We start from the raw sequence: 22980 nt of genomic DNA, 5'->3' as shown, positions 1-22980 counted from the left end.
GATTCATTTAGATGATGGGAGATTGTAGTTGTTGCAGCCTTAGAGTTTCAGGTCGTTGGTCGTAATGAGGAGAAATACTAAGTCTTGTGTTTGAGAACTTAAAGGAACATAGGGAGGACTTTAGAAGATGGGGAAGAAAATGGATCGAGAGTTTGAGAGGGACATTTAAGGATGGGGAAAAAGGATAGGCCCCATTTACACTCAACATTAAGATCCGTCTCAGGTGATCCGATCAGAAGTGGTCCACTGAGACAGACACATTGCTGTTTGTACCTGGCAGGAACGTGTCTCAAATACATCTCCTGTGTTCACTTGTTTCTGTATTTCTACTTAGGACAGGTTTGAAGGCCTTAAAATATGAGAAGCATGTAGGGCTGGTTATAGAATTACTTATTAAAAATGTTATGTACACACTAGCTATGGTTCCATCCACCTATTTTTATGCGCATTTTGGGATATCGCATCAAAAAATGCTGAATGGAAACACCAAGATACGCATAAATTCTAAAAATGCGCATAAAAAAATTTATGTGCTCGTTTGAGTCGGATAAATGTTCTATCTGATATAAAAACTTGCGCATAAACTACGAAGGAAATGCATTATCGAATAAATTCCTTGATGCGCATAAAAAAAAATCATGTGACTTTCGCGATGTAACCGCATAACTGTACTAACCAGCGGGAAAATCTTGTTTGCAAAACATCTGAAATGCTGTTTTGGTCATTCAGAAGTCTGTTGTCAAAGATACTCTGTATATTTCCCTCCTGTCTTACATGACTGCGTTCCCGAACAGCAGCATCTGCCTCTGAAAGCATGACAAGTTTCTCTGAGACGCATGTAAAGACAATGTATGTAAAGTAAGTAAAGTTTTTAACTTTACATTAAAAAACAAATTTGGAATCGTTGTAGTTTTTGATTCAATAAAGAAATAGACAGGCTTATTAGAATCATTTGCACTGTGATATTTTCTCACAGCCACTAAAAACATGCATAGCCTAGCCATAAAGTAAAATATTTTAAGAAATAAGATCAGGAATGTTCAAATGAAGATTATTAATTAAGATGTAAATGAATTAATTGGAAAAAATATATTTTTACCCAGCCCTAAAGCGAAGGTATCTCAGCATTTTAGACTTTGTCATATTTTAGTTTTTTACGGTTTTCTTTATTTTTTGGACATTATCTTATGTTTGGTTCTTTAAACATTTGCTTTGACTCCTTGTATTTGTTTCACCACATGACCGTGGTGACAGCAGAGCACATGTGGCCGTGGCTCCACGCCCAGACCGCAGCTGTCTCTTCAAGACATGCAAAAGTTATGTTTTGGTTTCCATCTCTATTGGAACTTACAAAAAAGGGGAATGTATCTGTTTTTTTAAAACCGGTCTGTCCTTCTTTGGTTTGCAGTGCTTGTAATAAGAAGTGTATGAATGGATGTAAACAGTGAAAGGTCACAGAGATCTTTGATGATTAATAAGGGCTCTTCAAACCTCAAGCCTATACAAACGGAAGCACAAGCAAATGCACATGCGTAGTTTTGCACGCTCTGAAGATATACATTAGTCTGTATCATTTGTATTGATATGATTTATAAACATGCTTTGTCTGGAGTCCAGGCATGTGGGAAGCCACATTGGTGCCCAAGGTCTGACATTTTGACCTCGATTTCTCTCTCTCTCTTTTTTTTAAAGACACTCAGTGAGGGGTCTTAGCTTTGATGTGCAAGATGTCTTGGACTGAATACAAGGTGCGGAAGAAGAACAGAAAGCAAATGGCTCATTAGGAGGAATTTTTGCTATTTTATTTTGGAAAATTTTGCGCTGAGCTGTTGGAAAATGTTTTGCAGTGAACGCGAGCCCAGGCAGAATGGGAGCAAACACATCACACACTTGGGAATAGATATGCTAGAAGTTGATGACTACATCTTCCTGCAAGGTGAAACAAAATGAGATCAGAATAAGATGGTGCTTTTAAAGTCAGCTCCCTTATGGCTCTTTTGGTAAATTAAACTCTAAAAATAATTGAATGACATGTGGCTTCTGCATTTGCCAGTAATTGCCTTTCTTGTCAAAAGCAACTCTCATTACCTTATTTTAGTTGCTCTTATAAATGTTTTATGATCCAAAAAAAAAAGAAAAGAAAAAAGCAGAGCAGCTGCATTATCTTTTACACAATTCATTGTTTTAAAGAGCTAGGGGTCTGTCATTGTCCATGATAACAATGCATGACCTGATCTCTACTGTTCCCTTGCTTAAGAAATTGAGGTCAAAAGTCCAAAAAGATGAAAAATGTTCATCAGTTGCTTTACAATGGGGTCAAAAGTTGAAAAGATGAAAAATGTCTTCCAATTGGAAAAAAGGGGGGTCAAAGGTCTAAATAGATGCCAAATGTGTACCGTTTGCTTAAAAAGGGTCATATGTCTAAAAAGATGAAAAATGTTTGCTAATTGCTTTTTTATAAAAAGGGGGTCAAACATCCAGATTATCCAGCAATCTTTCATTTTTTTGGCTTGTGACCCTTGTTTCACCTGCTTTTATCTGAACTCCGATCAGTCATCGCTTTCTTTGACCACAGCAAAAGAGATGATTGAACAATTGATTGATTGATTGATCCAATTTCTTAAAGTATATTACTTAAAGCCGGATATTTTCAAGCTCCACATCATTATGTCCAAAGTTTAAGTTTTTGTTTAGAGAATTTTGTCTTGAATCTCAAGTGAAGTGCCCTATTCAAGGTAGAATTTCAAGTGTGCACCGGCCTCATGGACATCAGACCTGATCAATGGCGTTCCCTGGGCGAATGAGGTCATCTGTAAGCTCCAACAATGTGCTGACAAAGATGCCAGAGGTGAGGTCATTGTGTTAAAAGGGTCACCACAGGTCACCCTCAGTAGCAGCCGCTCATCTCGCCCTCCCCCAATACTTAAGGTTTGTGTTCAGAATAGATCATTTTAACTGGAGAATACAAATTGCTGTTTGCACTCTTGTCCAGCTGATTTGCTTTCACCATGCAGCGCATGATATTAATATTTCAAGCCGTTTTGCTCGTAGCTCAAGCGGTAAATTCTGATGGTGTTAGGAAACTGGAGATTGATTTACTGCATGCAGAACGTCCATAAAAGGAATGTGTACGCTCAAACACACTCGCACACCTGTGCTTTTTGATAATCAAAACTGCTGTGATCTCATTTCTGCTTGATACTGCTTTATACCTTCAGTTCTGGCCGACATCTTATCTCCAGAATGAATGATTTGCAAGTTACAGCAGCTGGTGTGAGTGTTGAGTTAATATGCAGAAGAGTATTACAAATTTGAATAGAGAATAGGATTTAAGGGAGAGATGAGAAATAATGAATAATAATTCTGTAATTCAGTTGTTTGAATGCATTTGATTAGACATACTGTAACACAGTATTTTGGCTATGAATTCAAGTTTAAATGTTAGGTTTTTTTTATTTATACCAAACGCAGTTTACTTTCTTACGTCTGCATTTTACATTCTTTTCCGAGGTAAAATCAATAGTACAAATGCATCCTTGATCAGACAAAGGTTAATTTGAAATAAAATGGCTCATAAAGAAAAAGCCTTCAGATTTAAAAGGAAGTGAATGAAACTTAGCAAAACCAACACTTGGCATTTGAAAAATCGCTAATACTGTGAGTCAGGGAACCACATAAACAAATGACAAGGCAAGTTGTGGAACATCAACAACATTCACATATGTGGACCCTTGCTGTACCATATGCTCACAGAGAGTGTTTACTTTAATTTCTAGCTGATACATTATATTTAGTACACACGACTGTTGAAGTATACTTAAGGTTTGGATCAGACATGCTGTTTTTAGAGGCGCCCCTGGACTGTAATTATATCTCAGGGTGTGTGCATCTATGTGTATTCATCTGTGTGCGTGCGCACACTCATGGCCCACATATATGTTGTGTAGATGAGTACACATGTACACATGCGAGCCACCTGTGTGATTCCAACTGTGATTTGGGCTGTGCCATCTACCTAATGCTATATAGTCATTAGATACATACATCTACCCCTGTGGTCGCGAGACGCATCAAAATCCAGCACAGCATCTCTCCAACGGCTTCATTTAGCTTCTGTGCTGCACTCACTGATATTTCCCACTTGGGCCAATCAGATAAGTCATACGTGGCTTAACCACACAAAAGAGCACTTGGAACCCCAAGCGGATGCTGCACTAGTATGAAGCCTCAGTATGTTTTAGATCAGTGGTTCCCTAACTTTTAACAGTGGCGTACCCCCTGAGGCATTTAACATCCTTCTGCGTATCCCTTCTTTTCCATTTAGAATGCAGTTACACCTTTTCCAATAAGGGACAATATATTTGCCCCCTTGTATCCAAAAGAGTTTGAGTCTTAAATTGTTCAAGTCCAGATTAAGTCTGTTTTTATATTTGTTTTTAAGGTACATTGAATTGTGTTTATTTTGAATAAAATTAATAATTGAAATATAGCTACGTTGAGATTTAAATATTATTCAAATGATCAGTGATTTTCTTTCTCACCTTTGACGTTGTTGCCTCTTCCATTTACATCAATTTCTGATTCTGACTGATCTAACTCTTGTTGCTTGTTGCGCTATCCTGATTAGTATTAGAAGTTCCATCTTTGGGATTTCTTTTGATCAGAAACACCATCAGCTTTACTCTGATGAAAATATGCTTGACTGTCTTTTTGACATTTTGACGACAGCATTAACTTATTTTTATTAGAATAATTTCTCAGGTATATACACTCTCCAAACTTTACACTACTCTCCAAACTTTGTTCTACTGCGTGCAAAACAATTAGCAGTAAGCTCCAACTAGTGAGAGTGATTTTGAACTTAAGAAAGCTGATTGCAAAACAACCTACAAATACATCTGCATAAACCTGTGCTCGCTTTGTCTTTCACACGCACACACTTTCACCATTTAATGCACTTGTTAATTTGATTGGATGTCATGTATTTGCCCTTTTTCATGTTTTACACTAGTCGCATTTTTCCTGTTAGCAATACAGGCTCTCTTTTAATGTTATTTTAAGTTGGGCTAGAATTAAATGAACGTCAAAATGCAGCATTTTGTTCGCATACCCCTTCTATCACCTCATGTACCCCCAGGGGTACGCGTACCTCAGTTTAGGCACCACTGCTTTAGATTAAAATTTTTGAGGACTGGAATGGAGTATGCAAAGCTTAGAGGGATTAAAAATAAATAGAAAGTATCCTTTTGGGGAAAAGGAGACCATCGAGTTGGGGTTTTATCCACTTTTATTTTGCAATATGACCAATATCCTATCATATTCAAGTGTGTATGAAAAAAGTTAAGTCACCGATTTATTTTTTTGAAAAAGCTAAATACAATAAGCATTGGATCAAGGCACATACAAGACTGGCCAAAGGGCATTCAATGCACTTTGGTCTTCAGTTGTAAAGAACAATTTAACTGTGGCAACATAAAAGTGGCTTGAATTAGAAAACAAAAATACAAATAAGAATTATATGAACAAAAAAATAGTTGACACTTTATATTCCAAATAGAAAAGAGCCCAAATGTGTTTCTTGCCATATTTTTTCTGCCCACAATATATTCCTTTTGCAGGGCAACGTTTACATGACGTGGTTAACTGTACTGAGGGATATGGTAAATGCTATTTCCCTTTGCCCAAACGAGCGATATTTAGTTCTATTCTCGTGTTTTTGCCCATCTGCTTTGATTTTACTGCAAAGTAACCTCTCATTTGATCTGTGTGCTTCGTTTGCAAAGAATTTAGGATTCTGTGCTGTGTTGCTTCCTCTTCCAGGGCAGAGAGGAATTATCTAGATATCTGCTTCCTAAACGTTGCAGTGATGTAAAGCCTGGCAGCGTTCTGAAACGGGCAACCAGGATTCCTAAAGAAACCCAGTGGTTTCTGTGACACCGGAGAAAGTCTGTGCCCGCCCTCCTTAAAATTAACAAAACACTTGTCTTTATTTCCTTAGATCAACTGTGCCCTATATTCCCGCAGCCTTGTTTTTTGTTGTATTTTTTTTTCACTGACAGCAACATAGCAATAGTTTTGACCTGTGCTTATACTACATGGTTTTCTAATATCTGATTGTTCAACACAGCAATGAAAACCCACTTTCACAGTTGACAAGTCATCATATCTCAGTAGAGCACAATGTTTTTTTAATTGGTCTAAAACCATAAGTAAAGGAAGTACAGTACAAATGACTACAAATATCTAAAATATAGAATTGCAGTTTGTGGCAGCATACACTGACGGTTCAGTGATGGCCTGCAATCGGAACCTTTTTCCTTTTAATAAATCGTCCTTAAATATAAATTATATGGCAAATGTACATAATGATGCTTTCTCAGTCTTTTCAATCCAGTGTTTTGCAAAAGACCAAGCAGCCTCCGAGTCACTCTTTAGCAATAAAATGTCTTTGTAATCCGCGCACACTATCATGAATGAGAATAGTCTGAATCTGGTATTCCACTGTCTCTGTAGCTTCTGTTGTTGATGCTGTTTTCACTGTGTGGACTCTTGTAAAGACTTAAGCCATTGGGAGGAAAAATTGTGTGTATCACAAACTCCTCCTTTGAAACAGGCATGTGATTTATGGGAATCATTTGAAAAGAGGTCTCTCTAATCTCCAAGATGGAGTTGTCCTTCTTTGTTCCAGCTTCAGCGTAATCGTCCTTCCGCCTGCGCCCTTTGTTGTATGTGCAGTTCCTGGAAAATAAGGAACCATTCCTGTGGATGTACCAGCACACCAGGGCCAGCATGATGATGGCCAAAAGGGCCACTGCTCCTCCGATGATAGCAGCTAAAGGCAGATTGGAATTTTTATAAGGCTCTTTCTCCTGCTCTCTATTCAAGGTTGTGGTGGGATTGTATGATTTCAGGGAACCAGTTTCTGTCTCTATGCAAACAGGTGTCTCGTCTGACAGGTAAATGTTACTAGTTTCCATGGGAACCATGCATATCCGATAAGAGGATTCGGGTTCCAGAGCTGTGAGCAGGTACTCGGTTCTCTCCCCTTGGACAATGGTCTCAGTTATGGATCCGAATGCAGGACTGTGGCCCAGCTTTAGCCAACTGAGCCTCAGGGCCGTCATGGGCTGAGATACTCTCCAAGATATGTGCACCGTCTCAGCACTACTGGATTTAATGCTTATTGTAATGATCTTACGACTGGACGGTGTTGTGCTACGATAGTTTCTTCCAAGGTCTGGACCCTTAACAACAGGTCTTTTAGTTACGTACAAGGGCCACTGGGGTCGGGAGGGTGGCAAAGTGTTTGAGACCGTGCTGGTCTCAAATGTGGGTGGAATCTCGGTGTCCGAGCAGCCAAACAGTTCTGTGGATAGGTCTTTGATGGCCATCCCTTTGACCTTATCGGGACCCTGGCACATGAAGCCACGCACATTAACCTTAGATGGAAGAGTGCGCAGCCAGTCACGTACCCACTTCATCTTGCAGTTGCAGTGCCAGGGATTGTTGCGCAAGAGCAGCTGGGTAAGGTTATCCAGGTCATCAAACACCCCCATGGGAAGACTGCTCAAGTTGTTGCCTGACAGATCCAAACGGTACAGCTGTCGCAGAAAAGCAAAGGCACCTGCTGGCACGTGATTGATGTGGTTGTCTTGAAGATTTAGCTTCTCCAGGCTTGTGCCCGGCAGGTTGGAGGGTGGGGATGTCAGGGAGTTTCGTACCAACGAGAGCTCGGTCAGATTGACTAAGTTCATCAAGGCCGTCTCCCCAATGCCCCTGTTGTTCAATAGGTTGCCATCCAGAACCAGTCGCTTCAGGTTTATAAGATCCTGCAGGGATGCCTCTGAGATGGACGAGATGCGGTTGTCGTCGAAGCGAAGCTCCTCAATAGTCATTGGCAGACCGGAAGGTATGGTGCTGAGATGGTTCCGGGACAAGAAGAGCAGCCTCAAATGGTTGCTGTCCCGGAACGCACCCTCTTCAATGCTGACAGCTGACACGGAATTGTCATCAAGGTGTAATTCCTCAATAAAGGGAATCTGTGCCAGGGAGGCAAGGGTGATAGTCCGGATATTGTTCTCCTGCAAATGAAGTTCCTTGACATTCAGCGGCAAGTTGGTGGGGAACTCATCAAGATTGTTGCAGTACAGGTAGATCTTTTCGACATTGTTTAGCCGTCGTAGATCCGTAGGGATTCCTGCACTTTTGATGCGGTTGTTCTGGAGAAAAAGGACTGTAGCATCCTCTGGGATGCCCGAAGGGATGGAAGTCAAATCCCGGTCATTGCAGTATATGAAAGTCCCGTCGCAACGGCACTGCGAGGGACAGGAGGCTGAGGTCACCAATGGATTGGCCAGGCCAAGCAAAAGCCCAGCTCTGATGAAGAAGACAAAGAAGGACTTGTAATTGCTTGCCATCGCTAATGTCCTCTTTGCGGTTGTTGCCCTGAGAGGAAAAAGAAGGGGAAAAGTCAAATTCATGCAGTCTGAAGAAAAGGCAATGTCCTGCTCTAATTGCTGTTTTATGTACAGTGCCTGCAGCACCTCTTTCATTGTAAATGATTAAATTTAAGAAAAATACTACTATATGTCTGCTGTTGAATTAATGAAAAAAGGCTATTAACATTTCCAATGACATGAACAAGTGAAAAAACCATGGTAGGGAAACATGCCTGGGGTGTTTATCTTGATTTAAATAATTTTTATATAAAAGAAAATACAAAGTAGGGAAAAAGAAAGGGGGATTAGCGAGGAAAATAAGAGGAAAAGGAGAGGTTCAGAAGCAAGTCTAATTTAAGTGGAAGGATATTCCCAATCAGCTGTGGATGTAGATAACAAATCCTTAAACCTCCTAGCTTTCCTTGAATGAGATGCCTGTGTGTGAGAGGTTTTATCTTTTGCTGTGTGTAATGTAATCTCTGGCTCTTGTTGTTTTACACATTTCTGCTGTTAGCCAGTGCATTTCAAGACTGCATTTCATTGCTGAAAACTGGTGGTAGAACAAAGTCAGGCCTTGTTGATTAAACGTAAAATCGGCTTGTCTTTTGCAAGATAGTTTGCAAAAGGTTTAAGGCTTGTAACTTGGAAGAAAATTAAAAGCAAATTATTCCAACCAAAATAATACTTTCAGATGCTATTAGAATATTTTTTTTTATAATAAACTTTATTATATAATTTCCGTAGGCAATTAAAGTGTGAACTTTTTTATTTATTTATTACTTTCATTTCACATTTTCCTCATTACCTCTGTTTGTGCACATGGATGGTAGAAGATAGGGCATAGCAAGAACATCCATATTTGTCATACCTGATTTAGAAATGCCAGTTAATCCTCTGCTGCCACCCAAAATCCAATGAGGCTTTAAACCTTCTTTTCTATTCTTTCAGGAGATGTTTGTCCGTCTTGTCAAAGGGGTATCTTTGGTTATATCCTGACCAGGCTGGTATTTGCTGAACTGATCCTTGTTTGTACCGCTGACCTCCTTTCTTGTATAGCAGCGTCCACAGTTCATGCAATCAAAGGCTTTGCCATGGTAGATAAACCTATAAAGCAAGCAGCTCCACTTCCAGACAGACCTCAGGCAGCCTTTCCCTGTGCAGGCATGCAGTTTCAGTAATTTAATTACAAAAAAGTACTAAAACAAAAAAAAAAGGAAATAAAAAACAGAGCAGAATCCTTTTATTTTAAGTTGCGATTCCTAATCAGACCCTTTTGTGTGTAACAGAAAGTCCTCTTTGAGAAGTGAACTGCTCCCGTCTCTCCCGAAGCAGACTGGTCATGGCGTTAAGACCACTGTCCGTCTGCAGTACGCTGGGCTCAAATCCAGGGTGGTTCGGTTCTAAAGTCAGGCTCCAAAGTTAGCCCCGAATCCTGTAGTCTCACTCCCGGCAGGAGCATGAATAAAGTATCCAGCCTCGTGGCTCGATAGCAGAATCTCCTGTGCTGCTGTAGCACTCTGGCTCCCTGGATCTCGTTTCACAAACCTGTGCCTGACGTGCAGACACCCACTCCCTTTCACATGCTGAACTTCCTACCTTGAAGGATGGAGAGAAAAGAAAAGGAAATAAGTATAAGATCAGATCCTTTTGTTATTGACGGCATGTGACATCTGGATACGTCATGACACAGGAAAAGCTACGTGGCCTCGTTGAGAATGAGTTATTGACTTTGTGTAATATGCTGTTAGGCAGCATTTATTTAATTCAGAGATGATGGTGCCAAGGCTGAGATTGAGTCAGACAGTGATGCAGCCAGCTGCAGTTGGCCACTGTCCTTCAAACAGACAGTTTCACATTGCCATCGACAATACATTGACGTAAAACGATAGCTCTTTAACTTCTGTTTTCAAGGTTTGCACCTAACATAAAAAGTACACCACAATGGATTGGATTTTCATGGATTGTTATGGCCTGTAGATCGCTTCACTGCATTTGAGACTTATCAGATTGAAGTGAGGGAAAAATAAGAGGAGTGTGTGGTTGAGATGAGATTTTGAAAGTCCCTTAAGCTTATTGGGTTTCTGTATATCAGGGGATTTCTTTGCCTCTGGGTAAATGACCACAGAGAAAAGCCCTAGGCTGCAGTCCTTTGATAGTGGACACTGTTTGTGAAACCTGGATTAGTGGAGATGTTGTGTGGATTTTTATAAAAACCTTTCTTTTTCCTCGCCATAAGCCTGTGCTGCCAGGATAGCCATGTTCATTGTTCTGTCTGCCACTAACCCTAACACCCCCCCCTCTAGTGTTCTCTATGGTGATGGCTGAAAAGAATTCCTTTGCATAAGAAAAGCGACCACGGTTTGGGCCCTGCGACAATGGCCAAAGAGCGCTCCCTCCTGCCTGGCGACGTTCTACACTGAGCTTTGCTTTCAGAGTGGCTGAAGACACTCTGGAAGGAGAAGGTGATTGTAAAAATAAGAGTCACGGTGAAGCATATTGCTGCTGAGGTGTCGAGGAGCCACCAAAGGTCCCTCGGGCTGCCTCGACAGCGCCTGAACACAACGCCCTCGCACTGCTCAAAAATGTACATGTGAGATGAACACGTTTTATGTCTTGCAAACTCATGAATACCCAAATGGGATCTTCATGCAAGTCACCTCCAGTGGCCCAAAAGAGACGTCCGTGCTGCACCTTCCATGCTCTAATTTCCCACGGTACATCTTTCCTGTTACATAGACTGACAATATACATTTCTCCAACTGACAGCCATCACCGCGGTTTGTGCCCTTGCCTGAAACCCTTCTGCTGACCTGCGGATGGTAACCTTGCTGTAAAACATGTTGGGGTATGCCAGGCAACTTTGAAACAGTTGTAGGCAGTGACAAGGAGAGATTAGGGAATTGAAGGCCCTGTAACTTAATAACAGGTCTCACCAACACGGCCTAATAGTACATCCCATCCTTATGTTGAGCCTAAGTGCTCCATGTGCCTACTATTGTATTAGTAGATAAACGAAGGCTCAGAAACAGCAGCTGTGACCCTACTTTAAGAGCAGGTGATGTTTGACAGCAAGCTTTCAGTATGCTGGCAGAGACTAAGTTGCTTCCTTTTTTGTTAAATCCTGAAACATTTGCCTCATGATTGTCAGATTTATTGAAGAGGAAAATAAGTACTTGCAGGAATGGTGAATGGTTGGTTAGTGATCGGTATGCAATTTTTCAACTGTTCTGAGGAAATGTATTGATTTAGAGAATTGCGTGTAGAGTAGCTTGCCAGAAATAACAGACTGCGAAATTGTGGAGATGGAATTGCTCTTGCTTTATGTACTATACTCAATGTAAATGACTTCTTGGCACAGGAGCGGGCAAAAGGAAGTTGGTGAAACACAAGCCGCTTTTGGGAAGAAGAAGATACTACTTTGAAAATGTAAGGGTTCACTCACAGGTGGCTGTTTATTCCATGATATTTCAACTGAGATCTTACCCAGGAGACCTTGATAAAAGCACCGGTATCTTGGGAAATATATGTGGGCCAGTATTGTGTTATGGTCGTAAAGGCCAAACAGAAAAGAAGGAAGGACATCTACCTTATACGCTTCATCTAAGCTTGTCATGCCAGCTGTCTCAATGGGTCATGCAAACCTTGATCTGGCTGGATGATTGGCTGCATTATCATTTCTTCTCCCCCCCCCCTGCTCCTCAGATTTCAATGAAGTGGCAGTGGTCCATTGTTCATTACAAGTTAAGCATAAGGGCCCCAGCCTTCGCTCTTCTGCTTTACTGAACTTCTTTCACTTAGAATTATTAGCTTTTTCACATTTGGTTAAATCTTCCAGCCCCTATCCAGCCCACTGCTCATAGCCAGAGAGAAAAGGCCACTGAATGTGACGGGCACCTCTCACTATCGTTCTAATAGGCCACATTTCCCGTTAAGAGATCGTCCTAATGGCCAGGCCTGCTTCTGCTCCATTGCTCTGCTCGAAGTGATGTTCAATCGAGCATCCTGGTTAAAATGGCCACAGCCAACTACCTTTTGCCCGTTTAGCGTCTTGAGATCAGAACACTAGGGTTGGGGAACTGAGAAATGGGTTAAAGCATTTAAGGGAAAAGGTCATATTTTAATGTGATTATGCAACATTAAAGTGCAGAAAAAGTTTTCCGGGATATTGAATAATTTTATATTTTAATACATATGAAAACTGGAATATTAAATACAGATATTTGACATTATTATAATGACAATGCTTTGCTTTTATATGTGAATGTTTCAGCATTTTTAGAGTAATTAGGCTAAACCATAAGATGGCAAACGTTGCATTATGCATCATTTTTAATTTTAGAACTGATGTTTTCTATTAGTTCCCAAAAACTGCTGTCACATTTGATCAGTGCCCATGCATGAACAGAGGCATTTAGGATGAAATTAAATTTGCACTACAGTCTTCGTTGGTAGGTCCTGGGCTATGATTATGAAAAGCAGCTCTTGTTTTCAATAGATAATAGATTCTAAACCCGAGGCAGGATTTAAGCTAAATGCCTCTTTTTGTTATGTGTTATGTCCATGAATCCATATCATGCCTCTTTTAGTGGGCCGAGAGATGAAACATTTCTGCTTACATATTTGGAAATGAGAAGATCGGTTTTAGGCACGGCTTTAACGTTAATTTAAGAGCAGGCTATTGTGTTAGTGGCTCCCCACTGTGTGCGGTTTTGGGGCAGATGATCCGCAGGTTTGTCCCTGGCTGACAGTGAGAGTGGATTCTAGGGGAGACCGGGGGTCTTTTTCTTTTGTACTGCACTGAAAAGAGAGTGGTCTGTGGCAGCTGCACTGTTTTCCCCACTTGGGGGTGGTAGGTGCTTCTGTATCAGGCCTGTGCATGCAGATACACAGACACATGGAGGCTGAACCAGCGCTTTAATTACCACATATGTACCCCCTGCCTGGATACAGAGGGCAGCAGTTGCTGGACAAGGGCAAAAAGGGATGGGTTGATTTACTGCACTGTACTTTTTTGTTTCCACTCCAAATGGGGTACATTTTATCCGTAATAAAGCTAAAATTTAAGCCCAATTTTTCTGTTTGTTACATAATTTGTCCTCAGAAAAGTATATTGCCGCTAAAGCAATAGAAAAATCTGAAAATTAACTTCTAGGCTTGTTTTTAGAAGGTACATTTTATAGAATGGCCTCACTGAGGTCAGAGGTTGGCTGCCGACATGAGGAGAATTCTACTAGACGATTTGTTTTTGTCTTCGGCACAAAGGGTGACCAGACTTTTTTCTTTAGGCCTGAAAGACATGACCATTTCATGTTGACTCTGAGTGACTGCCACGGACCACTGGATTTAGCCTCCGGCATTCATGGCTTGAAACAAAGAGTGCTATCTGCCTGCCTGCCACTAAACATACACTGGATGCTTAGATTTTTGTGTTAAAATATAGAAAGTTGGTTAATTTGCATTGCTGTGTATTAGAAAGGGAGACTGGTATTTACATCTTAAAAGCTCGGGAGGTGTATTTGTGAATCACTTGATACAAATTGTTTATGCTAGCGAAAAAGACTGCCACAGAGTGCTTTGACACGTTCAACAAAGAACAATGGGTTAGTTAATTTTATCACCCTCCTTACAAAGTCAAAACAGACCATTTGTGTATCTCTGCTATTATTGTGCTAAGAAACTAGCCTCTCTGAATACACAGTCTTTTAGGGCATTTGCACAGATGAAGCTCAAAGCTAGGGAAAACAACTTGCACTTAAAAGTATATTAGGGATTTAAAAAGAGGTTGTGTTCAATTTTTGGCATACTTGTCTAATGTGAATTTGTCTTATAAACTGATTTAATCAGCTCTGACTGAAGGCTTTGGCTCTTATCATCATCTCACAGTACCTCTTTCTTTATCTGCACAAAACTATTATTTCAATCTTGACTTTTTCTGCCTAACAGATATGAAAGCTTATCTATCAGATAACTTGGGAGGCTTAAAAGAAGGGAAATTCGTTTGATGGGAAAATCCTGAAGCAGCTGACAGCCTCAGATCTCTTTACTCCGCCACACACTCGCTCTCTCACTGAAAAGCACATTTATTGCGCGCCAATGTAATAGTCTTTTGAGTTTTCGTTAGTATTCTAAATTAGAACGCGACCCTCATAATCAACGAAGCTGTCTGCGCTTCCAGCGGCTTCTATAATGGGAGAGTTCTAGTTTTGTCGCGTCGCGCGCAGTGTACATGGAGTGTACGCGCCGCATCCCCGATTCGCCCATTCTTTATTCCAATCACTCTCTCCACACGCTTCCAGAGCAGAGGTTGCCTATTATTAATATATATATATTCTCATTTTTAATCGACGTCTGTTCGTTTCATTTAGCGATAAGCCTCTCACACAAGAACAGATTTAAGACGCACCGCGTGAAGTTTATATGTTCCTGTTGACTGCAGGCGGTAAAAAAAACAATCTGCATTGCGTTTTTTTCCCTTCTAAACGATGTTTTAAAGATCGTTATAGCAGGCGAACTGATATAGAGTGCTGATGGTGAGAATACAATGCAAGTTGTGCATCCTTAGTGCGTTTATTCTCGGCAGCGGAATGGAGACTTAAAGGGATAGTTCACCCAAAAATGAAAATGAAAATTCGTTCGTTTTCTCGCCTCCAAGTTGTTCCAAACCTATAATGACTTGTAAAATGTGATGTTAGACAGAATGTCAGCCTCGTTCGCCATTCACATTCTTTAGCCTATATGAAAAAAAGATGCATTGAAAGTGAATAGTGACTGAGCCTGTACATTTCTCCTTTACATGTCGTATTGTGTTTGAGGAAAGAAAGTCATAAAGATTTGAAACAACATACAGTTTATTAAATTATACCAGTATTTTTTAAGCGAACTATTGTTTTTGGACATTGAATTCTTAATGGCAAATTAAGGACTATATAGGCTATATGGATTTCATGACTACTGTACTTGTGAGTTTAAATTGCTATTGCACTCCCTTCAAATCTCTAAGGGTCTGCCTACATTTGAAATAAAATGCCTTTTCCTCATTGCAAACAAATGACTGGATCTGAAAGTTTACAAGTAAAGTCTACAATGTGAAGGTTTGTGAGTGACTGGAATGTAAGGGATAGATGCTAATTTTCTCTATGCATGTGTTGAAGGTATTTGATAACCTCAGGGTGATGAAATACATAAGGGAAAGGGTTAAAAATAGCCCAAGAATGAGGGGAAACCCAGAACAAAATACACTTACCTGCCAAAGCAATAATTCAAAAAGGAAAATCAAAAAGAATATCCTCAAAGAATAAAGTCAGTCCGTAGGATAAATCCAATACGATGGAAGATGATTTCAATCCCCAAAAAGAGCCCAGTGTCAGAAAGGCTCAGTAGCAGCAATGGTGCGAATAGCAGGGTGTGTTTTTATTTCCACACACACTTGTTCACATACACACACACTCCTTTGGGTCAGAGAGAGACAAGATAGAGAAGTTGGCAGAGCTGGTCAGCTGCCTGGAGCTCACTACAAGTGTGAGGTTGCATCTGCCTCCAGCTCTGCTTCAACACAGCACTGATGTCATCTGGGGGTGGAGCTTGTGGCTTCCTCCTCTCTCCCTCTCTCTCTCTCCTCTCTCTCTCTCTCTCTCTCTCTCTCTCTCTCTCTCTCTCTCTCTCTCTCATCATGCTGTACTTACTGTGGACGCTAGGGGGAGCAGGAGAAAGAAAGATGACTATTGAGCAGTCTTGAAATAGGCAGCTTGAGTAGGCATTTCATGTGTTTGTGTTGAAGGCTGCCTAAGAGTTATTTAGATGAGCTTTCCGTGTGTGTCTAAGAATTAAGTAATGGAGTTTATATGTTAGAGATGCCGAGAAAAGGCAAGGCAATTGATTAGCCCTGGTATGTGTTGTTATTTAAATAAGTGCAATGAGCTTTCTTTATTTTAGTGGTCTGTGTCTGTTAGAGAGTGTGCTGTTAGTGCCATCTAAGTTTCACAGCACATTATGAATTTTTAAGATCGGAAGTCAGGCGTTATGTTCAGCCTCATTATGCTTATTAAGTATTAAAGTGGCTCCAAATGGTGAATTTGCTCCCTCATAAACCAGCTGTACAGTCTCTGTGTGTGTCATCATCTCCGAAGGGCTTTTGAAGACCTTTGTACAGTCGGGTCTGTTCCTGACCTGAGCAGACCCTTTTGGATGAGCGGTTATTGTGTTTTGCCTCTCATGGTTCTCCCACCCTTATTGTTAAAGGGATAGTTCACCCAGGAATGAAAATTCTGTCATTAATTACTCACCCTCATGTCGTTCCAAACACATTAGACTTTATTGTTGTGCTCATGTTTACTGTGTGTAATGTGACTGGCATTTAATAGTAATAATAATACATAAAGACTTTCGTTCATCTTCAGAACACAAATGAAGATCTTTTTGATGAAATCTGAGAGCTTTCTGTTCCTCCATAGACAGCTAAATTTTTTTGGGAACCATCCCTTTAAGGATAAAGTTAATCCAAGTCATTATTTGCTAACCCTCATCAAAGTAAACTTTTTTTAAGGGAATTTTTAGGCCACTCTTTTTCATATAGTGGAAGTGAATGAGGATTGGGCTTGTCAACCTACAAAATAAAATAAAAAAAGCAACATAACACCATGGGGCATTTCTGTCATTCAGTTGCCATTATAATGAAAAGGGTGGCCAGTAAATTCTTTTAAAAAATCTGTTTCACAGAAGAAAGAAAGGCATACAGGTTTGCAATTACATTTATAGTGAGATAACAAAATAATTTTTTGCTCTAATATCTCCATCATGCAGTTTTTTTTTTCATTTGAAAAGTGAATATATTCCTCTACTATTCTGACCTTTTTTTATTGTTCAAATTATTAACACTGTTTAATTAACTACATGGAACTCTTCCAGCATACTTTACCTGCTTGTTTGATGATCTTTTACATATTTGTTTTTCTCATAAAGGAACTGATATACTGATAGAATATCAACTGATAGAATTTGGGTCTGTCACTGATTAAATGCTGGTGGCCTTTGGTAGAATAGATATGGTTGACCTGCTTTCACTACTGTGTGACTTGACTGCAAAGGTTTTGGACAGACATGAAGGTTAGCCATTTGCCCTTCACCAAGAACTGTTATATATAGTCACACTATTAATGTAATTACTAAAAATGTATGTAAAAATAATACTTTTAACAATATAACATATCAATACATATTTTTTAAATGTATTTTATTGATTATATACACTCAATTATTAATACAATATAATTATTAATATATATTTTACAATACATTATAATAATTCTTTACATTTTATATGCGCTTTTCTGTGTACTCAAAGCGCTTTACATATATAAGGGGGTAAATCTCCTCAACCACCACCAATATAACATTGTTATATCATTAATAAACCACATCTTGTTGTATAGCTTTACAAGTATTCATTGGAAGATTAAGCATCTGAATAATGTCCTATTTACCCTCTGCTTTTACAGCAGGTCTAGGTGTCTTGTTTTTAGGGTCAGAGGTGGAGAAGCAGGGCACAGTCGTAGGTGACAAGAGGTCAGTGCCGGTCATCATGGGCAGAGGCCCGTCTGTCCCCCCGCCTCGGGATGGATCATGACTCCGGCCTCTGCATCGACCCTTCCGGCACTTTTTCTCCTAAATCTGACTAGGCTTTGTCTGTCATCGGCCCTTGATTGACTCTTAAACGTACAAAGAGCCCCAGTTGAGGGCCCCAAGAGGGTCCGATTACCACTATTTCAATACAGTTGGGGGAGTCTATGGCTGGGGTCATCTGTTGTTTGGAAGGATGAGTGTTCCTCATCTTTCCAAAAGATGCCATTTATTTTATCTCTACCATCTCAATGTGTTTTGACAACAGACATGACTTTGATGGAGCTCAAGCCCTTCTCCTCCTGCTGCCCTGCTCTCGTTCGTTGTAGTTGGGGGGTGGAGATGAGCATAGCTAAGTTTATTAAAGCACTTGATGTGGTTAAGTGCAAACAAGAGAAGTTTTTTAGTTCAGGCTTTATGCTTGAAGAATGTCTGACCTCTGTTTTCAGGGATTTTCACGGTACATTCTTTCCGTGACAAGCAAATAAGTTGCATTAAATCGGGCTTTTATTCACTGACGCGTGTTTCTTATATGCCGCTCTTCACTTGAATGGAATTTACAGCAAGAGTGTGTCAAAATCAAAGCCATACCTAAAGTCACTCTTTTCAAAGACTTGTTGAAGGGTTTGTCATTCTGATCTTTACACCTCGAGTGTATATTTCATCCCCCTGGCCCATTCTCAAACAAACAATCCTGAGCTCAGCGCTGTGCTGTCCAGCTCCAGGAGATTTGTGGAATATTTTTTTAGTGTCTCCACTGACTCCACTTACACACATTCTCATGTTTACCTAGCTAGATTGGGGACATACCATAGACTTCAGTCATTTTAAATGAGCTAATTATCATTACTGCAGACAAACCCAAACCCCAACCATAGAACGAAGGAATGTTTCATAAAATTGTTTTTATTTTAAAGAATAAAAATAATGATAGCCATTTAACATTATAGTATATTTGAAAGGCACAATTTTTAACATTTTAATTGGCTTTAAAATATACAACAACTTAAAATTTTAATTAATGTCACATTTAAATGTTCCCTTAATATAGCAGGTCTCAACACTAAGGATTTTTTTCTACAAAAAAGTTATTGTTTTCATTGTTTTTGACACTTTGTATTTTAACTTTGTAACTTTAATAAAATATTTTAATAAATAAGGCTATGATACCAACACCTGACAATTCTCGATTATAATTTTTATACCACAGCAAAAACTGTTAGCCTAACAAATATAAAGTTCAAACATTTCAAGTCATTAATACAATAAGAATGAGAAGAATAAGAAGAAAAATAAACAAATTACAAGTGATAGCACAAACAAATGCAATACATTTATCAATACATCAATTCCAAATGTTTACATTTGCAAGGCATAAAAACTGATGTACAAGATGTACAACCAATGTAAGTGTCAATGCAAAACTGACCTTTCTTTTAGATTAAGATAGAGTAAGATAACTTTTGTGGTTATTCTTTCATAGCAGTTTATGATTTATTTATTTGAAAACAAATTTAGCAAAGTATTGCCACACACACACGCACACACACGCACACAATCTAGAATACATAGTTGCAGGGCTTTCTAATTGTTTGAACTCATGCCCAGTTAAAGGCAACTTGGAAAAACTTGTGCCAAATATCTGCTTAGCGTCTTATTCTTCCTATATAAACTTCTGGTTCATTTCCATAATCATTCACCACAGGCAATTAGCAGTGATCTCTGTGCTGCTGACTTCTCATCCTCCCTGCCACTTCCACAGAGACCTCCGCAGTATGGCAGAATGTGAATTGGAGGATGGGGTCTTTATGTATAAGTGTTCATGCTCATGGCAGCATGATAGAGTGGAGATGAATTATTTCCTGCCCTTTCCTGTACCGTATGACCAGCCCCATTCTGAGATGGGACTTTGCCTTACATGACAAGTCAATACTGTCTCCTCCTAACCCCTTACCCTTTCTTTTTTTAAATGCAGATCCCAGATGTTTAGCATTAACTTCCTTGGTCCCTGGAGACTAGGAATCTCCTAAACAGCAACAACAGTCTCACCAAGCTGACTTCCTGCTGTTCAAACCCGAACCAAAGGTCTGAGTCAGCGGTCAGCACTCTTGTGTATTTGTGAGGAATGAGCAAATCCTCACAAATCGCCCTCTGGGCTGTCTTCTCCGCTTTCCCCTTTGTGTCTGTCGCTTGTTTTTTCAAGGACCTTCTTGTGTTGGCCGCAGGGATGGGGGGTGGGTTTGGGTTGACTTGTCAACTGTGTGGAAACCTCTGGACCCCCCAGTGGTAAAGGAGCCTCAAAACAATGGTCTCTGATCAGATTATATAGCCCACCCCTTTAACCCCTCTCAGCCCAAACTACTCCGTTAGGCCTATCAGTATTGCAAGAGATAAAAGATGCCATCAGCACACAATGAATCCACAGTCTCACGACTCCGGCACTCTAATGTTGCTTACTCAAGCACCTCGCTCTCTTCCTCTTCAACGGTTTACTGTTTCAGCCCTAAATCTGTAATTAGCCAAATAACAATCTTCTCACTCCTTTTCAAATATAGAAGCCTCCCCGTCTTCACAGTAGGATTTTAACTGTGCAATTGAAAGTCTCTTGAGGACTTTCTCTTTTGTTTGAAACACACTCGTTTTCAAAAAGTTTACAATAGGCCTGCAGCAAACAACAATTTTTTTCTTCAATTAATATTTATCAGTTAGTTATTGCAGCCCTAATCTCCACAACTAATCTATAGGCTTGCTGCGATAGTCTGTGTTGAAAGTTACATCACTTGCCCACCGCGGCACCGCTCCCACCACAGTTGGTTAATGGCACAATCGTTTTCAGTTGCCTCAAAATAGCAACGTGCCAACAATCTGCCTGAACACACCTCGTTTTCAGACCAGCACACCCATGGGCGAACAGATGGGAACGAGTGCATTTGCTATTTAAACAATGTGGCACTGGACGTGAAAATAATGGGTGCGTCTCAATCAGTTCCCTAGCTCCCAAGCTTGTGAATCAGTATATCGTGTACACGAATTCGGGCACTGGTAAGTACAGTAAAGGACGCTGACTCACTACACATTGGGACACTGATGACTCCATTTCCAGCGACTTGATAACGTCCTCATTGTACAGCAGCAGAGCTGATATCTTTTTGACATTACTTGTAGTGTTATTTAAAGTACATTATGATAAATACTTTGCTTGTTACATATATGTGCAACATTTCAGCCTTAAATAAATTATAAATGATAGCTAGATTGTGTTCATGTCCTGTCTAACGATGTATGTTTATGCTGAAATATAATAAAATAATGGTTTCTATTTAAAAAAAAAAGCTTCAGAACTTCTATTAAGGGAGCATAGTGAGCATCGATGCACCCTGGGTTTTGCAGTGCATTGTGGGACTTTTTAGGGAGCGCACATTTCAGTGCACTGGAAGGATTCTGCGATTTGAGCAAAATGTAAAAGTGCCCATTAAAGCGAGTCATTGTACTGTTTTGTTGTAGGAATAATAGGCTAATGAACCTACCATTCAAGCAATCCGCCCCCGAATTGGCACTAATCTGAAAGCGAAAGTAAAATGTGCACGCCCACATGGGCATTCTTAACGATGCGTGCCTACTGTCGCGGAGCGAGCAGAGCAGAGCGAGCATTTTCAGTTCATTTCTATGGAAGCTTAACTTCCATAGGAAGTTGCTCCGCACTGTTATGAATGTTATGAGGTTCGCATTTTACTTTAGCTTTCAAATTGATTGATTTAAAAGCCCCCGCCCCTTGATACCAGTATCATCCATCCATCCATCCCATTCATCCGGTTTTTGTTAGTTTCGCTCCTCAGAGAGGAAGCAATGCTTAATGACATTAAAGGTTTGCTGACACAAACAGTAGAACAAATTGTAGATAAGCTTGATAAAGCAACATTCTTACTCATTACAGACCTGTCTACTTACGCTGATTTTGTTAGATTTCAGGAAGTTTTATTTGAGTGCACAAAAAGAGTTACACAATGATTAAAGCTGTTGAAGTTTATTATTTAGTATACTAGGTGCTATAACAGTCCCTCCAGGATTTCGTGATTTTTTTTTTGTGATTTTTGTGATCAAAAAGACTGATTTTGTGGTGGTAATTTCCAGAAATTTGATTTAATTAATCAAGTAAACAGTCTAATAAACTAATGACAATATAACCAGTAAATAGTACAACATAAAGATACAGATAGCCTACAAACAGTGCTTTAAGTTTGAATAGGCTACTGTTTGTTTTCCCCCTGTTGTTGTTAGATTAACATTAATGACACAGACAGGAGCGAGTATGGGCTACATTAGGTTGCTTTCACTTTAAGACCTACAGTAATGCACAGATTCAAAACTGACAGACACGTTCCAAACTTGTTCACTCAAGACATAACCGCCAAGATGGACATTTAGGCATAATTATGTGTGTATTTGTTCGTACAAAGGGCAATGAGCCTATAAATAGAACCCATTTCGATATACTTAGGCCTACGTGAGCGCTGATAGGCGGCAAACGCATGCACAGAATCCGCAGCCAGTCTGACATTGGTCCATGTGTCAGTAGCGAATTGAGTTTGTGGTATACAGCACTTTTATTAACTCTTTTTTTTTTAGTGCTATCCGGCATATCATACTTTTGTTTGGTCATTCATCCATTTTCAGTAAAAACTTCGCCGGGTCCTTGGCGTGAGACTCGCTTTCGCTTTCACACAGACCATACTGTGCAAGCACGACATCTGTAAGCTCATGAAAACAATGCATTAAAGCTTTAAATAAATTAGTCAATTAGATAATATAATTTCTATTGATCATTAAAATAATAATAATAATAATAAAAAAGCTAAATTTTGTTGATTTTGCGTTGTATTCAGCGATCGCGGAAAACTGGAGGGACTGCTATAACAGTTCATGCCTT

General features: G+C 39.8%; 2 protein-coding genes across 5 annotated transcripts in view; one reads left to right on the top strand and one right to left on the bottom strand.

Annotated features, from left to right (window-relative positions):
• The window catches only part of macrod2 (mono-ADP ribosylhydrolase 2), a 661627-nt gene that overhangs the window by 97053 nt on the left and 541594 nt on the right, over positions 1-22980 (top strand). The window lies entirely within an intron of this gene.
• Positions 6172-15997, bottom strand: flrt3 (fibronectin leucine rich transmembrane 3). The gene is made up of 3 exons (XM_079842110.1): positions 15682-15997; positions 9307-10034; positions 6172-8445 (listed from the first exon to the last, which is right to left on the bottom strand). The coding sequence occupies exon 3, from the start codon at positions 8415-8417 to the stop codon at positions 6468-6470; it is 1950 nt and encodes a 649-aa protein (XP_079698236.1). The 5' UTR covers positions 8418-8445; positions 9307-10034; positions 15682-15997; the 3' UTR covers positions 6172-6467.

The sequence above is a fragment of the Gobio gobio genome (assembly GCF_949357685.1).
Source record: "Gobio gobio genome assembly, chromosome: 18".
Taxonomy (NCBI): Eukaryota; Metazoa; Chordata; class Actinopteri; order Cypriniformes; family Gobionidae; genus Gobio; species Gobio gobio.
This window is presented reverse-complemented; position numbering and strand designations above follow the sequence as displayed.